A 19,798-nucleotide genomic window follows, 5' to 3' on the forward strand; every position below is an offset into this window, starting at 1 on the left:
TTTTGCCTCTATTCTTTTAAATTCTTTTGGCTGGGCCTGAGCATTAGGTTGACATAAGAGAGATCAGCAGTTTAAAAGCATACGTATCTGTTTAATGCAGATTTTACTTGACATGGGAGCTTTCATGGGGATTGACCCAAAGATGAATGAGAGTTGAACACTTATGTACTAGTGAATTGAACAAAGAATTATAAAATGAAATGTGAAAAGACAAAGAGGTTAGGGTAGGTAATTGGAATGAGATATAGTTAGAAAGATAAAGGTTAATTTAACAAGGAATATTTATACATATTTTCCTTGGCCTCAATTTCCTATCTTTGATGATGAGCGTTATGTTCTTTCTGGTGTAGAAAGAGCATTTTTCTTTCATGTGGGAATTTAATCTGCTTTTAAGAAATAGAAGGACGTTCAGAGTGATCTTCTTGTATCTGTTGTTTTTTAGAGGCTTTTAATTGAAATTATCAATAGGTTAGAGTGGCATAATTTATGGTGGCAAGTTCTTAATTCCTTTAATATTATCTAGTCTGCTTCATTTTATTTGCTTTCATTGGTTACACTTCCCTGTCTTTATCCCACTAGAATTTATCTGTGAGATCTCTCTTATGTCTGGTATGATCAAATCCAACTGGACTTACTCATCTTGATGCCGTATTACCATCTCCGCATAAATTTTTAAAAATAGAGTACATTATTTTCTCAACTTTCCTTCTCATTCATGTGTTTCTTTTTTTAATGATACATACTATTGTTTACTTCAGTCACTGAAGTTAGACACCCAAGGTTCATTCTATAGTCTCCTTTGTTTATTGCAGTCCGTATCTTGCCAGTTTTATTGCCTTTTTCTTTCTTTTTAAAAATTTGGCTTTCTTTAGTAGTCTGAAGAAATGGCACTAAGATAAGTAATAAATTTTGAAGATGGTGTATAATTGGAATAGTCTAATCAAAGAGAGGGAAATTGAGGCTATTCAACACTATGAAAAAAATATACAGATATGTTTGCAGGTGCATTCACAAGTAGCATGCAGTAAAAGGCTGGATTGGTTGTAGATATTATTTACTGATATTTTCTATCTTCTGAATTCTATTTAGATTTTTAATTCTCTGAAGTTTGAGAACATGAATCCTAAAGTATTGTCCTTATCATTGAATTCGCCTAAATTAAGACTTTTGAACACCTAGTAGAGTTGTTAGTCTGTCTGATGGTGTTTATTTTCTTAAGTGCTTGAGAGGAAAAAAAAAAGATATATTATAATAATATTTGGCTTTTAGGTTTTTGGTAAGTTTCTTTGAGTGGGAAAAATTTTGTAGCTTGATTTGAATAATGCCACCACAGCAGTTTAATACTGCTAAAGGTTAACCTGTTAAGGTTCATTGAGGAATGTTGACTCTATTATATGGCAAGTACATATGACTTCATTAGGTGGTAAATCATATTTTGACCTTTTGTTTCTTTGCAATTAACTTCATAGTTTGAATCTGTCTGGTGATTTATTTTATAGGATATCGTTCACCTGTCACTTATTAGGTGTTGCTTACTCTGTACAAATCAGACAGGGATTTCAGTGTCTTACCCAATGTCATACAGCTCATTAGTGCTCACAAGTGGACCTATTATCTTACCTCAAATGATAAAAAGTTTAGTTTAAAAATGCTGGGAACCAGCAGTTAGCGTAATGGCTATGTCGCTGGTCTCCCACGTAGTTGACCGCGGTTCACGTCCCAGACCCGTTGGCTTAAAATTCACGCCAGGCAGGTGTGTGTGCGTGCCCAAGATCCCGAGAGGAGAATGGAGGAGAAGGGATTGCGGTGTGACCATCCTCCCTGGGGGGTGATTTCTCGCTTTCTGTCTCTATGTCTCTCTGGCGAGCGCACACGCCCTATAGCCAAAACCTCTCCAAAAAAAAAAAAAGTTAAGCTTGCTGGAGCCAGTATTTGCTGTGGTGGTTAAGGCACTGGGCTCCCATATGGCTGACTGTGGTTCAATTCCTGGACCTGGTGACTTGAAAATCATAGTGAAGCATGTGCGTGTATGCCCAAAATCCCAAGAGGAGAAGGGAGTGCAGCATAGCCATCCATCAGGGAGTGATTTCTCACTTTCTCTGTCTCTGTCTCTGTCTCTGCAGTGAGCATACATGCTCTATGGCAAAAGAAATCTTAAAAAAATAAACTTTACTTAGATTTTTGAATTGTTATAAAAATAACCTTGATACAATACACAAAGTACAAGTGCTTTGGAAAATGTGTAACTCTTGCTTTTCTCATTTTATTCTTGTGAAATACAATCCTTCTTCTGTTCATCAGAGAATTAAAGCATTGAACATTTTGAACTTCCTTCCTATATTAGCCAGCTGGCATGTTTTCCTAGCAAAACATTTTCTGATTTGACCACAGACTCTCTCAATCAGTTGTTACTGGTTTGAATAATAGAATATGCTGTCATGATGGGCACCTGATCATGAAAACTGATATCTGGAGTGCATTTTTATTTGGATTTAAAATGTTTTTACATTCCCAGTATAAATACTGTTAATCTAGTCAAAACCTCTTCTGAGACAATCAAGAGCTCACATACTTTTTCTTTAACTAGTTATAGTCAATAGAGTGAGAATAATTTGCACATTTACATTAGGCAAAAATCTTAATTTACTTTAAATATGAAGGATGTTATAGTAAAAATAGTTTTTGGAATTTTTGAGATAAAACGACTTAGTTTTGAAACTGAATAACTGGATTAATTTAATTTATTGTAAATACCCTTTGGAAATTCTCTAGTGTATAAACTTGGTGGCTTTCAGAAGTAAAGTGTACAATTTTTTTTTTTTTTGAGAGATTTTTGCTATAGGGAGTATGTGCTTGGCATAGAGACAAGACAGACAGAAGGTGAGAAATCTCCCCCCAGGGGGATGGCAACACTGCAATCCCTTCTCCTCCTATCACCTCTCAGTATTTTGGGCACACACACACAGACACACACACACATATGCCCCGTGTGAGTTTTAAGCCACCAGGTCCAGGACTTGAATTACTGTTGACTATGTGAAAGTCCAGCTATGTAAACATTCCACCATCTGCTGGTCCTAAGAAGGAAAGAGTACTTTTTTTTTTTTTTGTGAGAGATTTTTGCTACAGGGCATGCGTGCTCACTGGAGAGGCAGAAAGCCAGAAATCATGCCCGCCTGGGGTGGGGTGGGGATGGCCCCACTGCAGTCTTTCTCCTCATTCTCATCTCAGGATTTTGGGCATGTATGTACACACGCCTAGCATAAGTTTTAAGCTACCTGGCCCAGAACTTGAATTGTGGTCGACTACATGAGAGTCCAGTGATGTAATCATTATGTGTCCTTTTTTTTTTTTTTTTTTCTTACAGATCCAAGATTTGAGATCTTATTTTTGGTTGTTCATTGAACTAGTTTTATGGTATGTAGTTAATTTTTATATTCATGATATAACAGACCTCTATCCTAAAGATAATAAGAATACTTTTCTTAGTTGTGTCTTATGGATGAGAAAAGAGCCAATTATTTTAAAGCAGTTCAGACACTTAATTTCAAATTTCGATAGATTTAAAAGAGTACAAGGTATAGAAAATATTGTGTTTTTAAGCTGTGATTGATTTCTTTCTATTATTCTTTTTTGGGGGGGGTTAAAGAAAATATTACAATTTGTTTCCAGTGAATTGTGATTCCACTTAAATACCCATTCATCTTTTAAAACAATTAATGAAAAGATGTTGATGTTAAAAAGTATAAATGTATTTATTTATTTATTTATTTAGAAGAGGTTTTGGTTATAGGGCGCGTGTGCTTGCCAGAAAGACAGAGAGAGACAGAGAGACAGAAAGCGAGAAATCACACCCACCACCCCATGGGGGATGTCCACACCACAATCCTTTCTCCTCCATTCTCCTCTTGGGATGTTGGGCATGCATGTGCTGAGTTTAAGCCACCGGGTCCGGGACTCGAACCTCAGTCGACTACATGGGAGTCCAGAGACATTGCCATTCGCCAACTGCTGGGTCCCCAAAACTATAAATGTATTAAAGGAACTTACCTGTGGAAGACAACAACATATTACATGTCACTAAACCACATATGGATACTTAAAAAATATTTCTGCTGCAATGGAAAGAGTAGTTAGGATATTTTACTGAATTAGGGCTGGCATTTTTTGGAAGGCACCATTATTAATATTTGACATATTGTGGGAGCAGAATGCGATCAATAAAAAACAAACCTTCAGCATGTCCACTGAGAGAATTTATCCTTGTGGTCATTGAAGAAGAGGCTTTAAAGAACACTTTATAGTGAGATGAAATATTGACATGCAAACATGCTAGTAACATTAGTAGGTCTCTAAGCAACTATCTGTTGTTGAAGCCAGACTACAGCTCATTTTATTTCTTTTGGGAAAAATATAAAGTCAGTCAAAAAAGAGAAAGAAAAAGAACAATTTTCCCTGATCAGTAACATCTGACAACTACTAGAAAGATACCTGACTGTGGCTTTTCAGCACTCATTTGTTACAGTCCAGTGTGTCCAGGAGCAGGGAAGAATAAAAATTATTCCCTGGCTCAAAGTTTTAGCACTGATATTTTGTTTTTCTTATAATAGTAATGAAGTAGAAAATAATTTTAAAAATCTTGTTGATCGTATTTTAAGACTAATAATTGCAATATTGTGCTATGTAGTAATTCAGTATGGCATAGATCATTTAAAATAAGAGACTAAAATATACTACCTAAAAGTGCTAAGGGAACTAAATATAGCAGAATCAATATATTTCCTTAATCAGTATTACTTAAGAACAGTTCATTGCACATTCATCCCTCTAGATTGAGTAGAAAAAATTTAGTTATATTCAGAAAATAAGACAATAATTAATTATTTGCCAATTTGTCTTGTATAAACTGGCCTTAGTTATTCATAATTTATAAAATCACCAAAAATTTTCCCTTTATTTCTGCATTTTACAATTACCCCATAATTCAACTTGTATGTTCTCTTTAAACCCATAGGAATTCAATGTAGACTTTATATTAAAAAAATTAAATGTGTACTTTCGATTTTAATTATAAATTAATAAATCTGTCACCTAGCTTCATTTATTTATTTTTTTGCATCATCTCTTTCAGCACTATGGAGAATTTACAGTCTCTCTCAGTGATGTCTTATTGGCCTGGAAATACTTACTACATGAGAAATTGAACTTACCACTTGAAAATATGGAGGCAATTAACCATTATGAAGACATTAGGAAGATTTATGATGATTTCTTGAAGAACAGTAATATGTTAGATCTGATTGATATTTATCAAAAATGTAGGATTTTGTCTTCTAATTGTGAAAATAATGACAAGATATCGCCTGTAAGTATTTTTTTAAAAAAATATTTTTTAGTAAAATTAAAATTCAGCTTTATTTAATTTGATTTTAAATGTTAGTAACTTGGATAGTATTCTTACTTTGGGGAGCATGATAAATATGAAAAATTTAACTACTTGTAAGTAGTTATTATTTAAAAGAAATGTTTTGGTGGTAAATGTTGGAGTTGTGTTATTGTTATTTGATATAAGAATGAGTTTTGTTTTTTATTTTTTATTAAGTTAAGGGGTACTCATGCACACATAAGAGGGGGAGCAAGAAAAAAGAAAAAAAGAGGCGAGTGTGCACACATAGTTCCCAGTCTGGTCACACTCCAGTAATTTTTTTTCCCTCAAGTTTTTCATGCTGTCAGGATTCTGGATGTATGTGTACTTGTATCCAGTGTTTTTGTTGTTGTTTTCTTCTTCCTCTTTCTCCTTCCTTCCTTCCTTCCCCCTTCCTTCCTTTTCTCTTAGAGAGATTTTGCTCTACAGAGAGGTAGAAAGAGAGAAAGTGGGAAATAATCTCCCCCCCTGCTGGGGGAGGAGTTTGGCCACATTGCATTCCCTTTTCCTCCAGTCTCTTGTAGGGACTTTGGGCACATAAACCCACCATGGGTTTCAAGCTGACAGGTCTGGGACTCAAACCGCAGTTGACTGTGTGGGAGTCCTGCATCTTAGCCACTACGAAACCTGCTGACCCCTCACTGTGGTTTTCAAACTGCTGGGACTGAGACTTGACCATGGTTGGCCATGTAAAGAATCTGCAGCTCCTCATTAGATAAAAACATTTGTAATGTAGAAATCAGTCCCAAGTGCCTGATTTCTTTTTGAGTTATGTCAAGGATCGCTTTTCTATTTTACATTCTTGGTTTAATATACATATGTTATAAAATGATTGTTATGACTCTGTGGATTATTATTTTACTGTATGGGCATATTGGTATCATTTATTTCATGAAAATAGTATAATACATTATCTATAAAAAAACAGGCAATTCTGTTTTGCACAATGGGGACTTGGAAAAAGTTAAATGGAGTAGCTTCTCTTGCAGTTTGGTTTTGTCTACATTAGAATTTATAAATGTTTTAGAATATATGTGGGCATACCTAGTTTTTATTTGAAGTGTTAAAAATATTTTTCTTTGTATTTTTTTAATTGCCAAAGTGGGTGTACATGCTCAGAGAGAAACAGAGAGAAGGTACCCTCTTATAGTGGATGATTATGCTGTGATCCTTGTTTCTTCACTCCTTTCCTTCAAGATTTTAGTCATGTATGCATATGTACTTGGTGTTTTTCAAGCTGCTGGGGCTGGGACTTGAATTTTGGGCAGCTGTGTGGATTCTGGCTCCTTTAACTGCTGAGCTTTGGGACCAGCACAGAAAATATTGTTCTTTATCTTAATGTTGACTGAGTGCCAATAAAGTAATTAGATAGTAGTGATAGCTAAATTAATTCGAGCTAGAATTAGAAGAAAATATTTACTATATTTTGTAAGATACTCAAATATTTTGTAAATGTTTTTATGGGATACTTGGGGATAGTGTTTTAGCTGATTGAAATAGAAATCCACTATAATGATGGTTTAGAGAAAAATAGAAACTTGTTTCACTCTTGACTAAAAGATACCTAAAGATACACAACCAGAACTGATATGAAAGCTGTATGGTTATCAGTAGTTTTTGCCTTTTTCTGGAAAATAGGCTTAGTCTGTCTATAGATTTTTCTGTCATTCTGCTCTCTCATCTCAGTTCTTGGCCTCTACCCTTGAAAACATCTTGAGCTCCAAAGTGGCTATTGGAGCTCTAGACAGTAAGTCAGCATTCTGTGCAACAGGAAGAAGTAAGGGAAAACAGCACACTGTCGTCATTTTAAGGAGTCATAGCTTTTTTACTTTTTGTTGCCTAAAACATAGTCACTCATATGACCACATCAAGTTTTGAGGGAGGTGGAGAATACATTTCAGGGTAAAATAAACAAACAAACAAACAAACAAACAATTACTAAGGAAGAAGGTACAAATGGATATTAGCTGGCAGCTTGCTGTCATTGGGCCACCCTGGAAATCCTTGTTCTGTTTTCACCCCTCAAATCAGCTGCAAACACATGCACACTTACACTATGGTAAGAATATTAGTGAGTAACAATTGTTTTTATACTCCTTCCTAGCTAAATTTTGTTTGCTTGCTTCCCAAAGGGGAATTTAATTGACTATCTTATTTCCTCAAAAAAAGACAAACTGTAATCAAATGAGGTGAACATCCACCTCTATATTTTGTCATCTTCATAATAAAAAAGACGAGACTTAGCACTGGATCACTTGACCCTTTCTCTTATCTCCTCCAAGTTCAAAATGTTTACATCTCTTAATAGCCAGCATTCCCTTAGATCTGCAGTTGGGCTCAACACATTCAAGCCTCAGCACAATCTTTTTTGTAGTTTTTTGCCTTTTTCTGGAAAAATAGGCTTAGTCTGTCCACCATAGCCACTCTGCTTCCTGTCATAACACCGCTTTCCCTGAGCATACAGAGAATCCTTGCCCTTTTTGAACTGTGTCACTTTATGAGGTTGGTGCTTGCTATACTTCTTACAAAAGGTCCAGTAGGTTTTAGGGATGTTCACCATGCTTGTGGGCCTGTTATCTGCACAGAAAGCTGTTGAGATGATTTTTGACTACTTTCCACATAGTTAATTTAGAGAGGCTAATCACACATAAATATTGGATCGTAAGAACAACAAAGAAGATCTTCCGATGAAACAATGATAATATAATCTACTTGAGGTCTTTGGATGCATTGTTTTCAACTTATCCTTTGTCCCTGTCTAAGTCCTCCAATAAATCTCTTCATTTGTGGTCAGCAGGTGGTTTAGTAGTTAAGGCACTGGACTCCCATGTGGCCAATTGTGGTTCAAGTGCCACACCTGTCCAATGAAACTCATGCTGGTGTATATGTGACCAAAATCCTGAGAGGAAAACGGAGGAGAAGGGACTACAGCATAGCCATCCCTCCTGGGGGGGGTGATTTTTTGCTTTCTGTCTCTGTGGTGAGTGCATGCACCCTATGGCAAAAATCTCTTAAAAAATAAAGATCTCTTTACCTGAACAGTTCAACTTATAGAATGGATAGATAATAGTATCAGTGTAAATGTAAGCAAGAGAGTAGGAGACTGACCTTTGCAGAAAGCCAGGAATGAAACTGAAACTGAAGCTGCTAAAATGATAATGTGTGAAAGTAGAACATTTTCTGCATTTAAGCCCCAGAAGACTAACAACTTAAGAAAATTTCCAGTGATGAAAAAGTGAGCAGAAAAAAATCTCTCTTGATTGATGTCTCAAAAATGCATTATATATAACCTAACTTAAGCTAAAACTGTCTTTAAAGATATTTATCAGAATATCCCAAACTGTTCTGAATTTCATGATCCTGATAAAGTTTTTTTTGTTTCTTATTTGTTGTAGCTTAAACAAATCAATTTAAGGAGTTGAGATAAAGTTAAGACAGGATAATTCCAAAAACATTCTAACCTGAACTCTTTACTCTCTAACTTATAATTCCTCTCCAGAGGAATATGGATGCAGTTCCTATGGGTGTCCAGGAACATATAAGGCTTTGGATTCTAACTGGAGTCTGATTAGAGGGACTGGTACAGGACTTTCTCAAGAACTGAACAATAGATCAGCCCTGTAGCTTATTGGTTAAGTGTTATGGATAGGGTTAAGTGTTATGGATAGGGAGTTGGATCCCACATGGCCAACAATGGTTCAAATCCTGACCCTGGTGGCTTGAAAAGCACAACAGGCTCATGTGCGTAAGTGCTCAAAATCCTAATAGGGTGGAGAAATGAAAGGAAAAGGGTTGTGGCACAATCATGTCCTATTATAGGGTACTTTCTCACTCTCTGAGTACATATGTACTCTGGTAATTAAAAAAAAAAAAAAAAAGTAACTGAACCAATATCTGGAAGACAACTCAGAGACCTAGGCTGAGATGCAGAGATGGTAAATCCTGAGAAGAGCTCAGCCACAGAGGTCTGTGGGCCTCTGTGTGTGTGCCAGAATGACCTGACCAGCAAGTCAAGAAGGCCTATTTCTATTGGTGAGGCTTGGCTGAACACCAGACCTTTCCTTGGTCCCAGCCTGTTTGTCTACTGCTGCTCCATAGGTGACCATTTCAACTTCCATTACTTGTAGAACTGTCACCATTTGAGATACCTCTGCACTGAGTGTGACAGAGCCGATGTAGAAAATCAACAAACCATGTAAAGGTGCTGAGCAGCCAAAGGATGTGTCATCTGACAACACAGGAGTCACGAACTAGAGCTGCTAGAGGGGAATGACAATAACTGAATGCACGAGAGTATTAAATATTTGAGGAAATTCCAGGGTAGCTCTAAACATAAGATTTGTAGATCTTGCCACAAGAAAGAAGGCATAATGGCTGGGGCATGTGTGAGAGCCACGAATACTTTGAGCACTGGGCTCAGCGCATGGGTACGTTCTATAACCGTCCAGGCAATCGCCCTGTGGGAATCGGCTGGATCCCGTGGCGTAGGCTCTTGGATTGAACTGGTCTGAGCTCCAGAGCCTTTCTCAATGAAACGGGCACCCTTGAGAAAGTTCATAAAATACAACACCCCTGAGAAAGAGACCCTTCGCTCCAGCATGAGGCTATCAGGAGATGCCTCCATTATCAGTGAAGGCGGTCCTGCCTGTGGGTCACCAATGCCTACGCACTCTTCTCAGGGTCTTCCAGCCTCCACCACCTTCAGAAAGAGGAGGCTTTCTACCATCTGGGACTCCCAGGGGTCCAGTGGGGACTTAGGGCACGAGTCTGACCACTTGGATCCTGTAGAAGACTTGCTAGTGTCGACCTCACTGGGCCAGCAGCAGAAGCAGCAGCAGCAACAGCAAAGCAGGGAGTCCCTGCAAGTGGGGAGCTGGACGCGAAATCCCGGTTTGCCGGGGATTCCCAGCACAGCCTGGAGGAAGAGACGAGACCTGAAGAAGCTGGCGGCTGAGATGGAGCGGGTGAAGCAGTGGGAAAACTACCTGCTTCAGAGCATTGAAGAAGCCACCCAGCACCAACTCACTGTCCATGCCAAGACGACAGGGGGTAGTGCTCCAGGAGCTTCAGTATAACGCAGAATCGGCATACCAGATGTCTCAGAGATACCTTTGTGTTTTTTAAATACAGAGCTGTATTTTATTCTTGTAAATATTTGTATTTCCTGCTTTATCCAAAACGTTTGCTTTTTTTTCTTTCTAATAGCAAAAGAATGCTTGTGTTCCCAGCCCCAACCTTTCCTCTGCTGTCTCTCCATCCCACCTCCCAGGTGTGTGGGCTGTTGGGATGGCTTTTTTTTCAGAAATGTGGAGCAAAGCTTATCGCTAGAGTGGAATCAAGAAGGGCAAATCCTAAACGAGATTTCAGAGTGGATGGAAAAAATTGGAAATAACAAATTCTAAGGGATATAAGGGGTCAGATGTTCTAAGAGACAGGCGGAAAGTTTTACTCTAGAGTTTCAGGTTGTGTGGAAAGTGTTCCATATAGAATATAGTTCACCCTGGGAGCGTCCACATTTCTTTGGAGGTCTCCATCAACACAGAGAGAATGAGGAAATTCCTCACAAGAGTTGTTAGATAAAGACTGGCACCTGCAATTGTTGATATAGTTGGTTCGAATTTCATATCTGGTGATGTTCTACATAAGGTAGGAATTTATTTACTCTATAGTATGCTTAAACGTTTTAAAATTTCATGAGGTAGTTCCTCCTGCATAAGCTGACTACTCAATTTATTCACTTTTTTCCTTTTGGATTTCCAGTCAATGGCTGTGCTCCTAGTGAGAGATAGAGGGAGAGGGAGAAAGAGCACCCTCCAGTGGGGTATCGTCATGCCACAATCCCTTCTCTTTCATTTCTCTATCCTGTTGGAATTTTGGACATGTGCACCCACCCTCCCCACATGTTTTTCAAGCTGCCAGCTTGGAATTTGAACTATGGCCATCGTTGTGGGATCTAGCCCCCTTAAACACTAGGCTATGGGTTGCTCTCCTTTTCTTTTGTATAGTAAGTATTGATTATTAGGTTATAACATTTTCATGTTCATAAAAATGATAAATGTTTATTAATTTTTCAAATAAGAAAACAAAGCATAAAGAAGTAGAAAAACAACATGTACTGTGTAACATCATGATGTATCAGGGGGCATATAGTAGTACAGTGGTAAAACATGATGCTCCATGACACAGTTCCACATGGGAAGGTTACCTGTTCAAGTCTGGAAGCGTCTGTGAGTACATTGGGTATATGCATGTTCATGATCTGGGGCTGACTGAAGTCTAGAAGTAGATCATGGTATTGAGATTTTGTTGGGAGTGCTGTCTCTTTCTCTGTCTCCTTTGCTCATAGAATGAATGATTGAATAATAAATAAATGACTATAGAGTAATTCCTTCTAATCTCTATATCCATTAAAAAAGCGCTTTCTTGAGAATGAAGTAGAAGGAGGAGAAGGAGTTCCCAACACTATAGATGAATTTAGATAAAAATTAGTACCCTGAAAATCAAACACACTAAATTTTTAAGCCACAGAGAAAATATATAAGGAAATCATGAGGGGAAAAGTTAAGAGCTTGGAGGTTAGATCTGAGGGATTTAAAATGCAAATGATATAAGTCCCCAAAAGATAAAAAAAAAAAAAAGTTGTGTAAGAGGCTATAATTAAATGCATAAGACATGTGTTATAATAAATATTTCCCTTTGCTGAAATAAAATCTGAATATGCTGATGATGAGTGTTTTTCAATTTCCAGGTTATATTGTTGAGAACATACACATACCTAGGTAAATCCTGGTAAAATTCCTGAACTCTTAAGGATAAAGATAAATATTATAAGTTTTCTCATTTAACTTTATTATTTAATATTTGTAATTTAAATATTTTCAGTTTGTTATTTAATAAAAAATTGAATAATGTGAAGGTGTTGCAACCTGAGAATCTCATCCTCAACCAATATGTTTATTAGTCAAACTAAAGGAAAGATTTGTCAAAATATTAAAAAATTTAGAATGTCATGCTCTTATCTGTTATGAAGAATTTACTTTTCCAATAATAATTCTAAAATTAAAGTGAATAATTGAAGTGGAACAAATCTCGATCTAGGAGAAGATGCTAGTGAGCAATAAACCTTGGACTATATATGTTTGTGTATATGTTATGTGTCTGTGTATGGAATTAAAATGATAAGGGTGGGCTGGAATATGTAGGCACTGAAATGGAAGGCTTATGCTAAGGGTGACTTCAACATTAGTTTAGAATTAAAACTACTAAATGGTGTAGTTTTTGGGGGGCAATGACAGTTGTTATTACTTTTAAATAATGGTAGTAAAACATGGGTCTGATTTGAGTACAGGGAAAGGGAAGGTAACAACTGACTAGGAAAATATTTTACTAATTTTAAGTAAATAAGAGGATAAAAATAGAATGAGTAGAAATTTATTGATTTAGTAAATGTACAAATCAGTAAAATGAATAATTCCACAGCAAATATATTGAGATTTTTATGCTTATCTCAGAAAGTTTTTAGAGTCCTGGTTGTCAAATTTTTTAGGTCTCAGGATCTCGTTACATTATTTCTAATTACAAGGAGATTTTGTTTATGTGGGATATATCTGTTGATATTTACCAAATTAAAATAGAGAAATGTTTAGAATATTTATAAATTTATTTTAAAATATTGATAATGAACCTATTATACATTAACTGAAATAACATTTTATGAACAAGATATTTTCCAAAATTAAAAAATAGTGAGAATAGTGACATTGTTTTTATTTATTTAAAGTTTTTTGCCATAGGGTGTGTGCACTTGTCGGAAAGAGACAGAGAGGGAAATTGAGAAATCACCACCTGGGGTGAGGGGGTGGCCATGCTCCAATCTCTTCTCCTCTATTGTCCTCCTAGGATTTCCAGCACGTATGCACAGGCACCTAGTTTGATTCTCAAGCCATTGATCCAGGTCTCAAACTATGGTCTGCCATGTGGGAATCTAGAACCTTAAACACTATGCCACCTGCTTGACCCGTTGTTTCATTTTTTTGAAAATATCTTAAATGTTGTACGTGGTAGAGAATAGCTGGATTCTCACATTTGTTTCTGCTCAATATATTGTTTTGAATAAAGTATATTAAAAACAATTGCCTTTGTATCTGCATGTAGTTGAAAAAGAGACTATCTAGAACAGGTTTTAGGGACCTCAGGATAGTTTGAAATCCACAGATCTGTAACAATCCACTTACTTTACATATAGTTAAATATTAAAGCACCTTAAAAGGTTAAGTTAAAACTAGAGGTAATAACTCATTCTTTTTTTGGTAACATTATGAAAAAATAAATCTTCACTTTCAACATCTCTTATGAAAACATAGATACCACAAGTGTGAAGACTATTCAAAATTTGCTAAGACTAAATTATTTTTTCATTAACCTTAAATGATTAAATTGAGGGGCCAGCAGTTGGTGTAATGGCTATGCCACTGGATTCCCATGTGGTCGACCATGGTTCGAGTCCTGGACCTGGTGGCTTAAACTTACGCTGGGTGCGTGTGTGTGTGTGCCTAAGGTCCCGAGAGGAGAATGGAAGAGAAGGGATAGTGGCGTGGCCATCCCCCGTGGGGGGTGATTTCTCACTTTTCTCTCTCTGTCTTTCTGGTGAGCTTACATACCCTGTAGTAAAAAATCTTTCCCCCACAAAAAATGATTAAACTGAAAAATTATAAATATGATGGACAACAAAATTTTAGGCTTTTTTTCTTATGATTAACTCTGTAAGTACCAGCTCATTGTATCAGTAGAATTATGACAAATCTCATTACCTTTTAAAGAGGAAATATTGGTGAGCTATTTTAGTTAAAACCACATGGCTGAGAGGAAAGGTTGTTTGTGACTTCATTGGGCTATGTTAATTTAGTGTATGCCTTCCCTCCAGATTGACTCATCAGGAGTGAAGTGTGGTATGTACTTATATAATCTTAGATTCGTTAGAGTAAATGGAATAATATGGAGATGTGTGGTAGTAGTGGCAGAATGAAAGCAAATACCTCTGTGTAAGTTATTCATTCATGGGAACTATTATATAATTAAATAGTGTGTTTCTTAGTACAGTACATAAATATAAGTATATAAATTTACTTATATACATTCTAAAAGAAGCATTTACTGTGGGTTATCTGTACAATTAGTGTTCTTACCTTAATATTTTTACTCATTTATACACTTTTTCTACAATTAATTTTCTAATCACTGACTAATCACTCCTAGTCAGATTGAGTTATTTACATATTAAAGGGATTACAAAAAAATTGTCCTCGAGTCACTGAGTCCTTCAGTTAAGACTTTTCTTTGTCTTTAATTTTTGTCATCCACTGAAAAAATAATTGACTAAATTTCCAAGATTATCTTTTTAATGTAAACTTGTTAAACTCTGTGAATATATGAGTACTACTGTTACTGAATAGAAGCATTTTATTTTGAAGTTAAATCTCTGTATACTTAATGAGTGCCAACAAATGTCAGGTAATACTCTGCGCACTGGAACAGTAGTGACACTAGTAGAGATAGATGTGAAGTATTCTGTGTAGTTGGTTAAATATTTTGTTAGTAATACTCTATTTTCTTATAGAGTCAACTACGGGATTTTCTGTCTGGCAAACAGTATGCAGTTAATGATGAAACTGATCTTTATGTACCGACATCACCAATGACTAAACACAACCAGGATAATGAAAAGGTACTGATAAGTTTTGAGTAAAAGAAAGCAGGATATGATTCCTTTTGAATCACTGTGGATTTGCTGATAGATTACATTTACTAGTGTTTAGTTCTTTTTTGTTTTCATAAATTTTTCACTTGTTTAAATAAAATTATACAATCATCCCTTGGTATCTGTGGTGGATTAGTTACAGTATCTCCCACAGATGCCAAAATCCATGGATGATGAAGTTCTTTATATAAAATAGAGATGTAGTTTTTCTTTTGTTGGAAGCAAAAGCCTATGGGATAATACTTTGGCACTATGTAGGTACTTTGTTTCCCAACATTTTCCCTAAGAGTTTTAGGCACGTATTGATGGTTCTTCCCTGAATCAATTTTTTTTCCCCTAAAATCCTTGTATTGGGACCAGCAGATGGTATAGCTGTTACATCGCTGGACATCCACATGGCCTACCATGGTTTGAGTCCCAGACCCAATGACTTGAAAATCACCCAGGTGTGTGTGCATGCATGCCCAAGATCCTGGGAGGAGAATGGAAGAGAAGAGATTGCAGTGTGGCCATCCCCCCTTAGGGGATGATTTCTTACTTTGTCTGTTTTTCTCTCTGGCAAGCACATGTGCCGTAAAACTAAAACCTCTTAAAAATAAAAATGCTTGTATTAATAGAACAGTGAGTTTCTAATTCTGTCATATTTTTGCATTAATTCCTGACATTTCTCAGTAAAGAAAAGCTTTATTTTCTCAAATGGGATAAAGTATGGTTCTCTAAAAATGTCGAGGCCACTATTTCCCTCTTCCAATTTAGGAGGAGTTGGTGTAATCACTTAAGAGGCAAGTTAGATATTCTTCTGTTTATCTTTCTCTTTTTATGTGTGTATATGTTGCTATGGACATATTAAATTTTATTTATTCAGTGTTTTAAAATCAATTACACTCATTAATCTTTGATGCTAAATTAGAGAGCATCCTCTCAAGCTGACTTCCTGGGTATTTTTTATATGGCATATTAGACTTTTTGAGCATTTTCTTTTTTTCTGGCATAAGAAAATATCCCAAATCTACCCTGAAAGTTTTCTCTCCAGAACTGCTTCCCTTTAACTATTATCTTTTGCTTGAAATTAATCATGTATATTCTCTCTCTCTTTTTTTTTTTTTTCCCTTCTGCCCCAGATCTTGACAAAGTGCTTACCAAGTTGTGTGGTCTTTTCTCTGTAGTATTTAAAACATGCATTCATTTATCAAGAGGGTAGATAACTTACAGATCTCTTTGATCTACCTACATGCTCTATTTTGAGGAAGTAATGATTGTTATCATACTTTTTTTTTTTTTAATTCCTGCTCTGGGGCACATGTACTTGCCAGAGAGAGACAGAGATACAGAAAGGACCGAAATATAGAAAAAAAGAAAGTGAGAAAGTTCCCCCAGCAGAGAAGGCCACACCACATCTCTCCTCCTCCATTTTCCTCTAGGTATTTTGGGCACGCATACACATGCACAAGCTACCAGTCCAGGACTGGAATTGTGCTGTTGGCCACATAAGATCCAGCCACCTTAACCACCACACCACTCGCTCTCTCTGTTATCATACTTTTTTATTAAGAGGAATGAACTAATTTATATATGTAAAAAGACCTAAGCTTTTAGAATTTTGGAATATAGATAAGAAATGTCTTGAAGAGCTATCCATGACAAGGAATTACAGTATATAGAAAATGATGGGTCTTCATTGTAAGCATATGTTTTCCTCACTTAAACACTGATAGTTGTTTCATTGTGTTAACATTATACTTTTTATTTTTTGCTCTCTTAGATTGCATTTTTTAACAGAATGTCATCTAATAGTTACCTGATTGATTATATTTTTTAAAAAAATAGATTGCCAGAGGATACATGCGTTTGCCAATGTGAGAGGGCATGGCACAGTTGGAGTGGAGCATGGTCACATTGCAATCTTTTTTCCTCTATTTCTTCATCCTGTCAGGATTTTTGACACACATACATCCACATGTGCTTGGCATGTTTTCAAGCCTCCAGGCCATGATTTAGTTGGCCATGTGGGATCCAGCTCCTTATACACAGGGCTGAATTGCCACACTATGAGACTGGCTCTGGATCAGATTTTCTAAGCGCTATTAAAGTAATAGTCGTCTTCTTAGTCTTCTTTCTTTCTTTTTTCCCCTTTCTTTCCTTCTTTAATTTGCCTGAGAGTGCATGTGCTTTTCAAAGAGAGAGAGAGAGGAAGAGAGAGAAAGCACCTCGTAATGGTGTGTGGTTGTGACATAATCCTATCTTTATTTTTCCATCTTGTCTCAGGATTTGGGGCATGCACATACCTATGCCCAGTGTACTCTTAAGCCACCAGGGCCAAGATTTGAACCATTGAACTGACCATGTGTGATCTGGCTACCTTAAGTATTAGGTGATGAGTCTAGCCCTACTTGCAATATTTTTTTTTTCCTTTTTAATTTAGGTTTCTCTCTTATAGGGCATATATGCTTGCTGGAGAAAGAGAGAGATAGTGAGAGGAAAACTGAGAAATCACCCCCATGGGAGGATGGCCATGCTGCAACCCTTTCTTCTCCATTCTCCTGGGATTTTGGATGTACACACACATGCACCAGTAGAGATTGTCAAGCCCCCAGGTCTGGAACTTGAACCGCATTTTGCCATGTGGGAATACAGTGCCCCAACCACCATCCTACCTGCTGGCCCATCCTTACTTATTTTTAATTTTCCTTTTTGTAGGTATTTTTGGAAGTCGATATATGTAATATTAACTTCTAAAGTGAATTTTTTGGTTGCATTCTTGTGAAGATATATTTTGATAACCAAATGTGCTCACTAATGCCACACCAGAATCTTCGAAGACAAATGGGATGAATTTGAGAAAAAAAAATTTTTTAATTTTTATTTTACTTTATTTTATATTTTTTTCATGGTACTAAATTATTGCTTCTGAAATTCTGAAGTAATGAAGTGAAAAAATAGAATAAAGGCTCAAAAAAGAAATGCATTAGTTAAGTAAATTCTTCTGGTATATCAGTTCTAGTCCAACTTTTTGTTGTCATTATGTATAAGCATTTGTGTGATGGCAATGAAAGTAAAAAATCCCTATACAACTTATCTCAATTTAGAAAAACTGACTTTCTTTAAAATGAGATAGAATATTTGTAGCTCAGTAAGAATTAAGGGGTAGGAAAAGAAACTTGGAATTGTCAGAAAGCTTAAATAAAATTGTCCAACTTCTAAACAAACATTGCAAATACTTTGTGGTATGGATAGAATCAGTTTATTAAACAAATAAACAGAACAGTATCCTTATTTTTGGTTTCTTGGTAAAAGCTTCAATCTTGTGGATTTTTTCAATTTAGGCCCTTGCTTCTGGACATCATAACTATAATTATGTGGACTGCTTTTCCAGAGAGCCTCTTTAAAACCTACTTGCAAATACAAGAGCAGGGAAACCATAACTGCCATGTTATCTGACCATAATGACAGGGGTAGATTTCCAATTGCAGCTATGAGTTAAAAGAAACACTCTAACTGTGAGGACTCCAAGATGTTTTTCCCTGAAGTTTGCCCAGCATCACAGATCAGAAGTATAGAATTTGCCATCCTTAAAGAGCAAGTTGTAGATGTAGGGGCTTAAACCCTGGTTTTGAATCCGATAAGGAGCAGGTATAGAGATGCTAGTTAGTCATTATTGTTATTACTGTCGTAGGTGCCAAGAGGCTGTATGTGCGTACATGGCACTGAGGGCGGGAAAGAGACAGACAGACAGAAAACAATGGGTCCTGGTCACTCTGCAAGTTTTTTTTCTTTTTTGCCTCCAATTCTCCATACTGTCAGGATCTCTAGTATGCACATGCACACCCAGCATGTTTTTCAAGCCACCAGGGCCAAGACACAAAACCTCATCAGACATGTGGGATCTGGGTTTCTCTGTGCAGCCTTTTACTGCTGTGCTACAAGGCTGGCCTCTTTACTATTTTTGAACAGCAGAAGTACAGTGAAAATAGATTGCATTAAATTAGATGTAGGAAATATAAAATGTTTCTGATTACAATGTGAATGTCACTGTTGCTTTGCTTTGAGTTTTGGCAAATTGTCCTAGCCTTCCCAAATATCAAAGAGATGAAGAATAGATGTATACATTTTAAACATTGTGAGGTTCAAATAGAAACTTTTGTATTATAGCTCACATGAAATACTACGACTTACTTCGAAAATAAAGACAAAAAGATATTTGAAATATAAGCCTTTTGTTGATAAAATTTTAGGACAGATCTTAAAGCTAATTTTCTTTGTATTTTGTACTTTGTAAGAGTACTTTTCTTTGTAATGCAATGTAATTAAAAATATGAGTACTTATTTGATCCAAGTAAGTTTTTATTAATAGACTTTCAACCTTAAAAATTTTGAAAGGACCAAATACATATATTAATTTTTTCTTTTCTTTATGATTGAGCAAAAACTCATTGAGAACCTATAACAAAATGGGTTAAATACCTACTGTAATGTCAGTCATACTTTTAGGTTCTAAAAGTGCTTCATTTACTCTCTTGGAGCACGTAAAGTAGTGAAGGATTAAGAAAATAAACAATCAGAAAACATAATTTTTTTTTTTTTTTTGGAGAGGTTTTTTTTTTTTTTTTTTTCTTATG

At 36.2% G+C, this 19,798-nt stretch overlaps 1 protein-coding gene across 2 annotated transcripts in view; it reads left to right on the forward strand.

The window, feature by feature from the left end:
- Positions 1–19,798, forward strand: part of PARPBP (PARP1 binding protein) — an 82,517-nt gene that overhangs the window by 20,688 nt on the left and 42,031 nt on the right. The window contains exons 2-4 of one of the 2 annotated variants that reach the window (XM_027775744.1): positions 3,368–3,417; positions 5,132–5,365; positions 15,042–15,149. In XM_027775744.1, the coding sequence (XP_027631545.1) occupies positions 3,415–3,417; positions 5,132–5,365; positions 15,042–15,149 (345 nt within the window). In that variant the 5' untranslated portion in view covers positions 3,368–3,414. The remainder of the gene's footprint in view (positions 1–3,367; positions 3,418–5,131; positions 5,366–15,041; positions 15,150–19,798) is intronic. The other variant, XM_006141398.3, reaches the window with a different exon arrangement.

The sequence above is a fragment of the Tupaia chinensis genome, unplaced genomic scaffold (assembly GCF_000334495.1).
Source record: "Tupaia chinensis unplaced genomic scaffold, TupChi_1.0 Scaffold000054_1, whole genome shotgun sequence".
In the NCBI taxonomy this organism is placed as follows: Eukaryota; Metazoa; Chordata; class Mammalia; order Scandentia; family Tupaiidae; genus Tupaia; species Tupaia belangeri.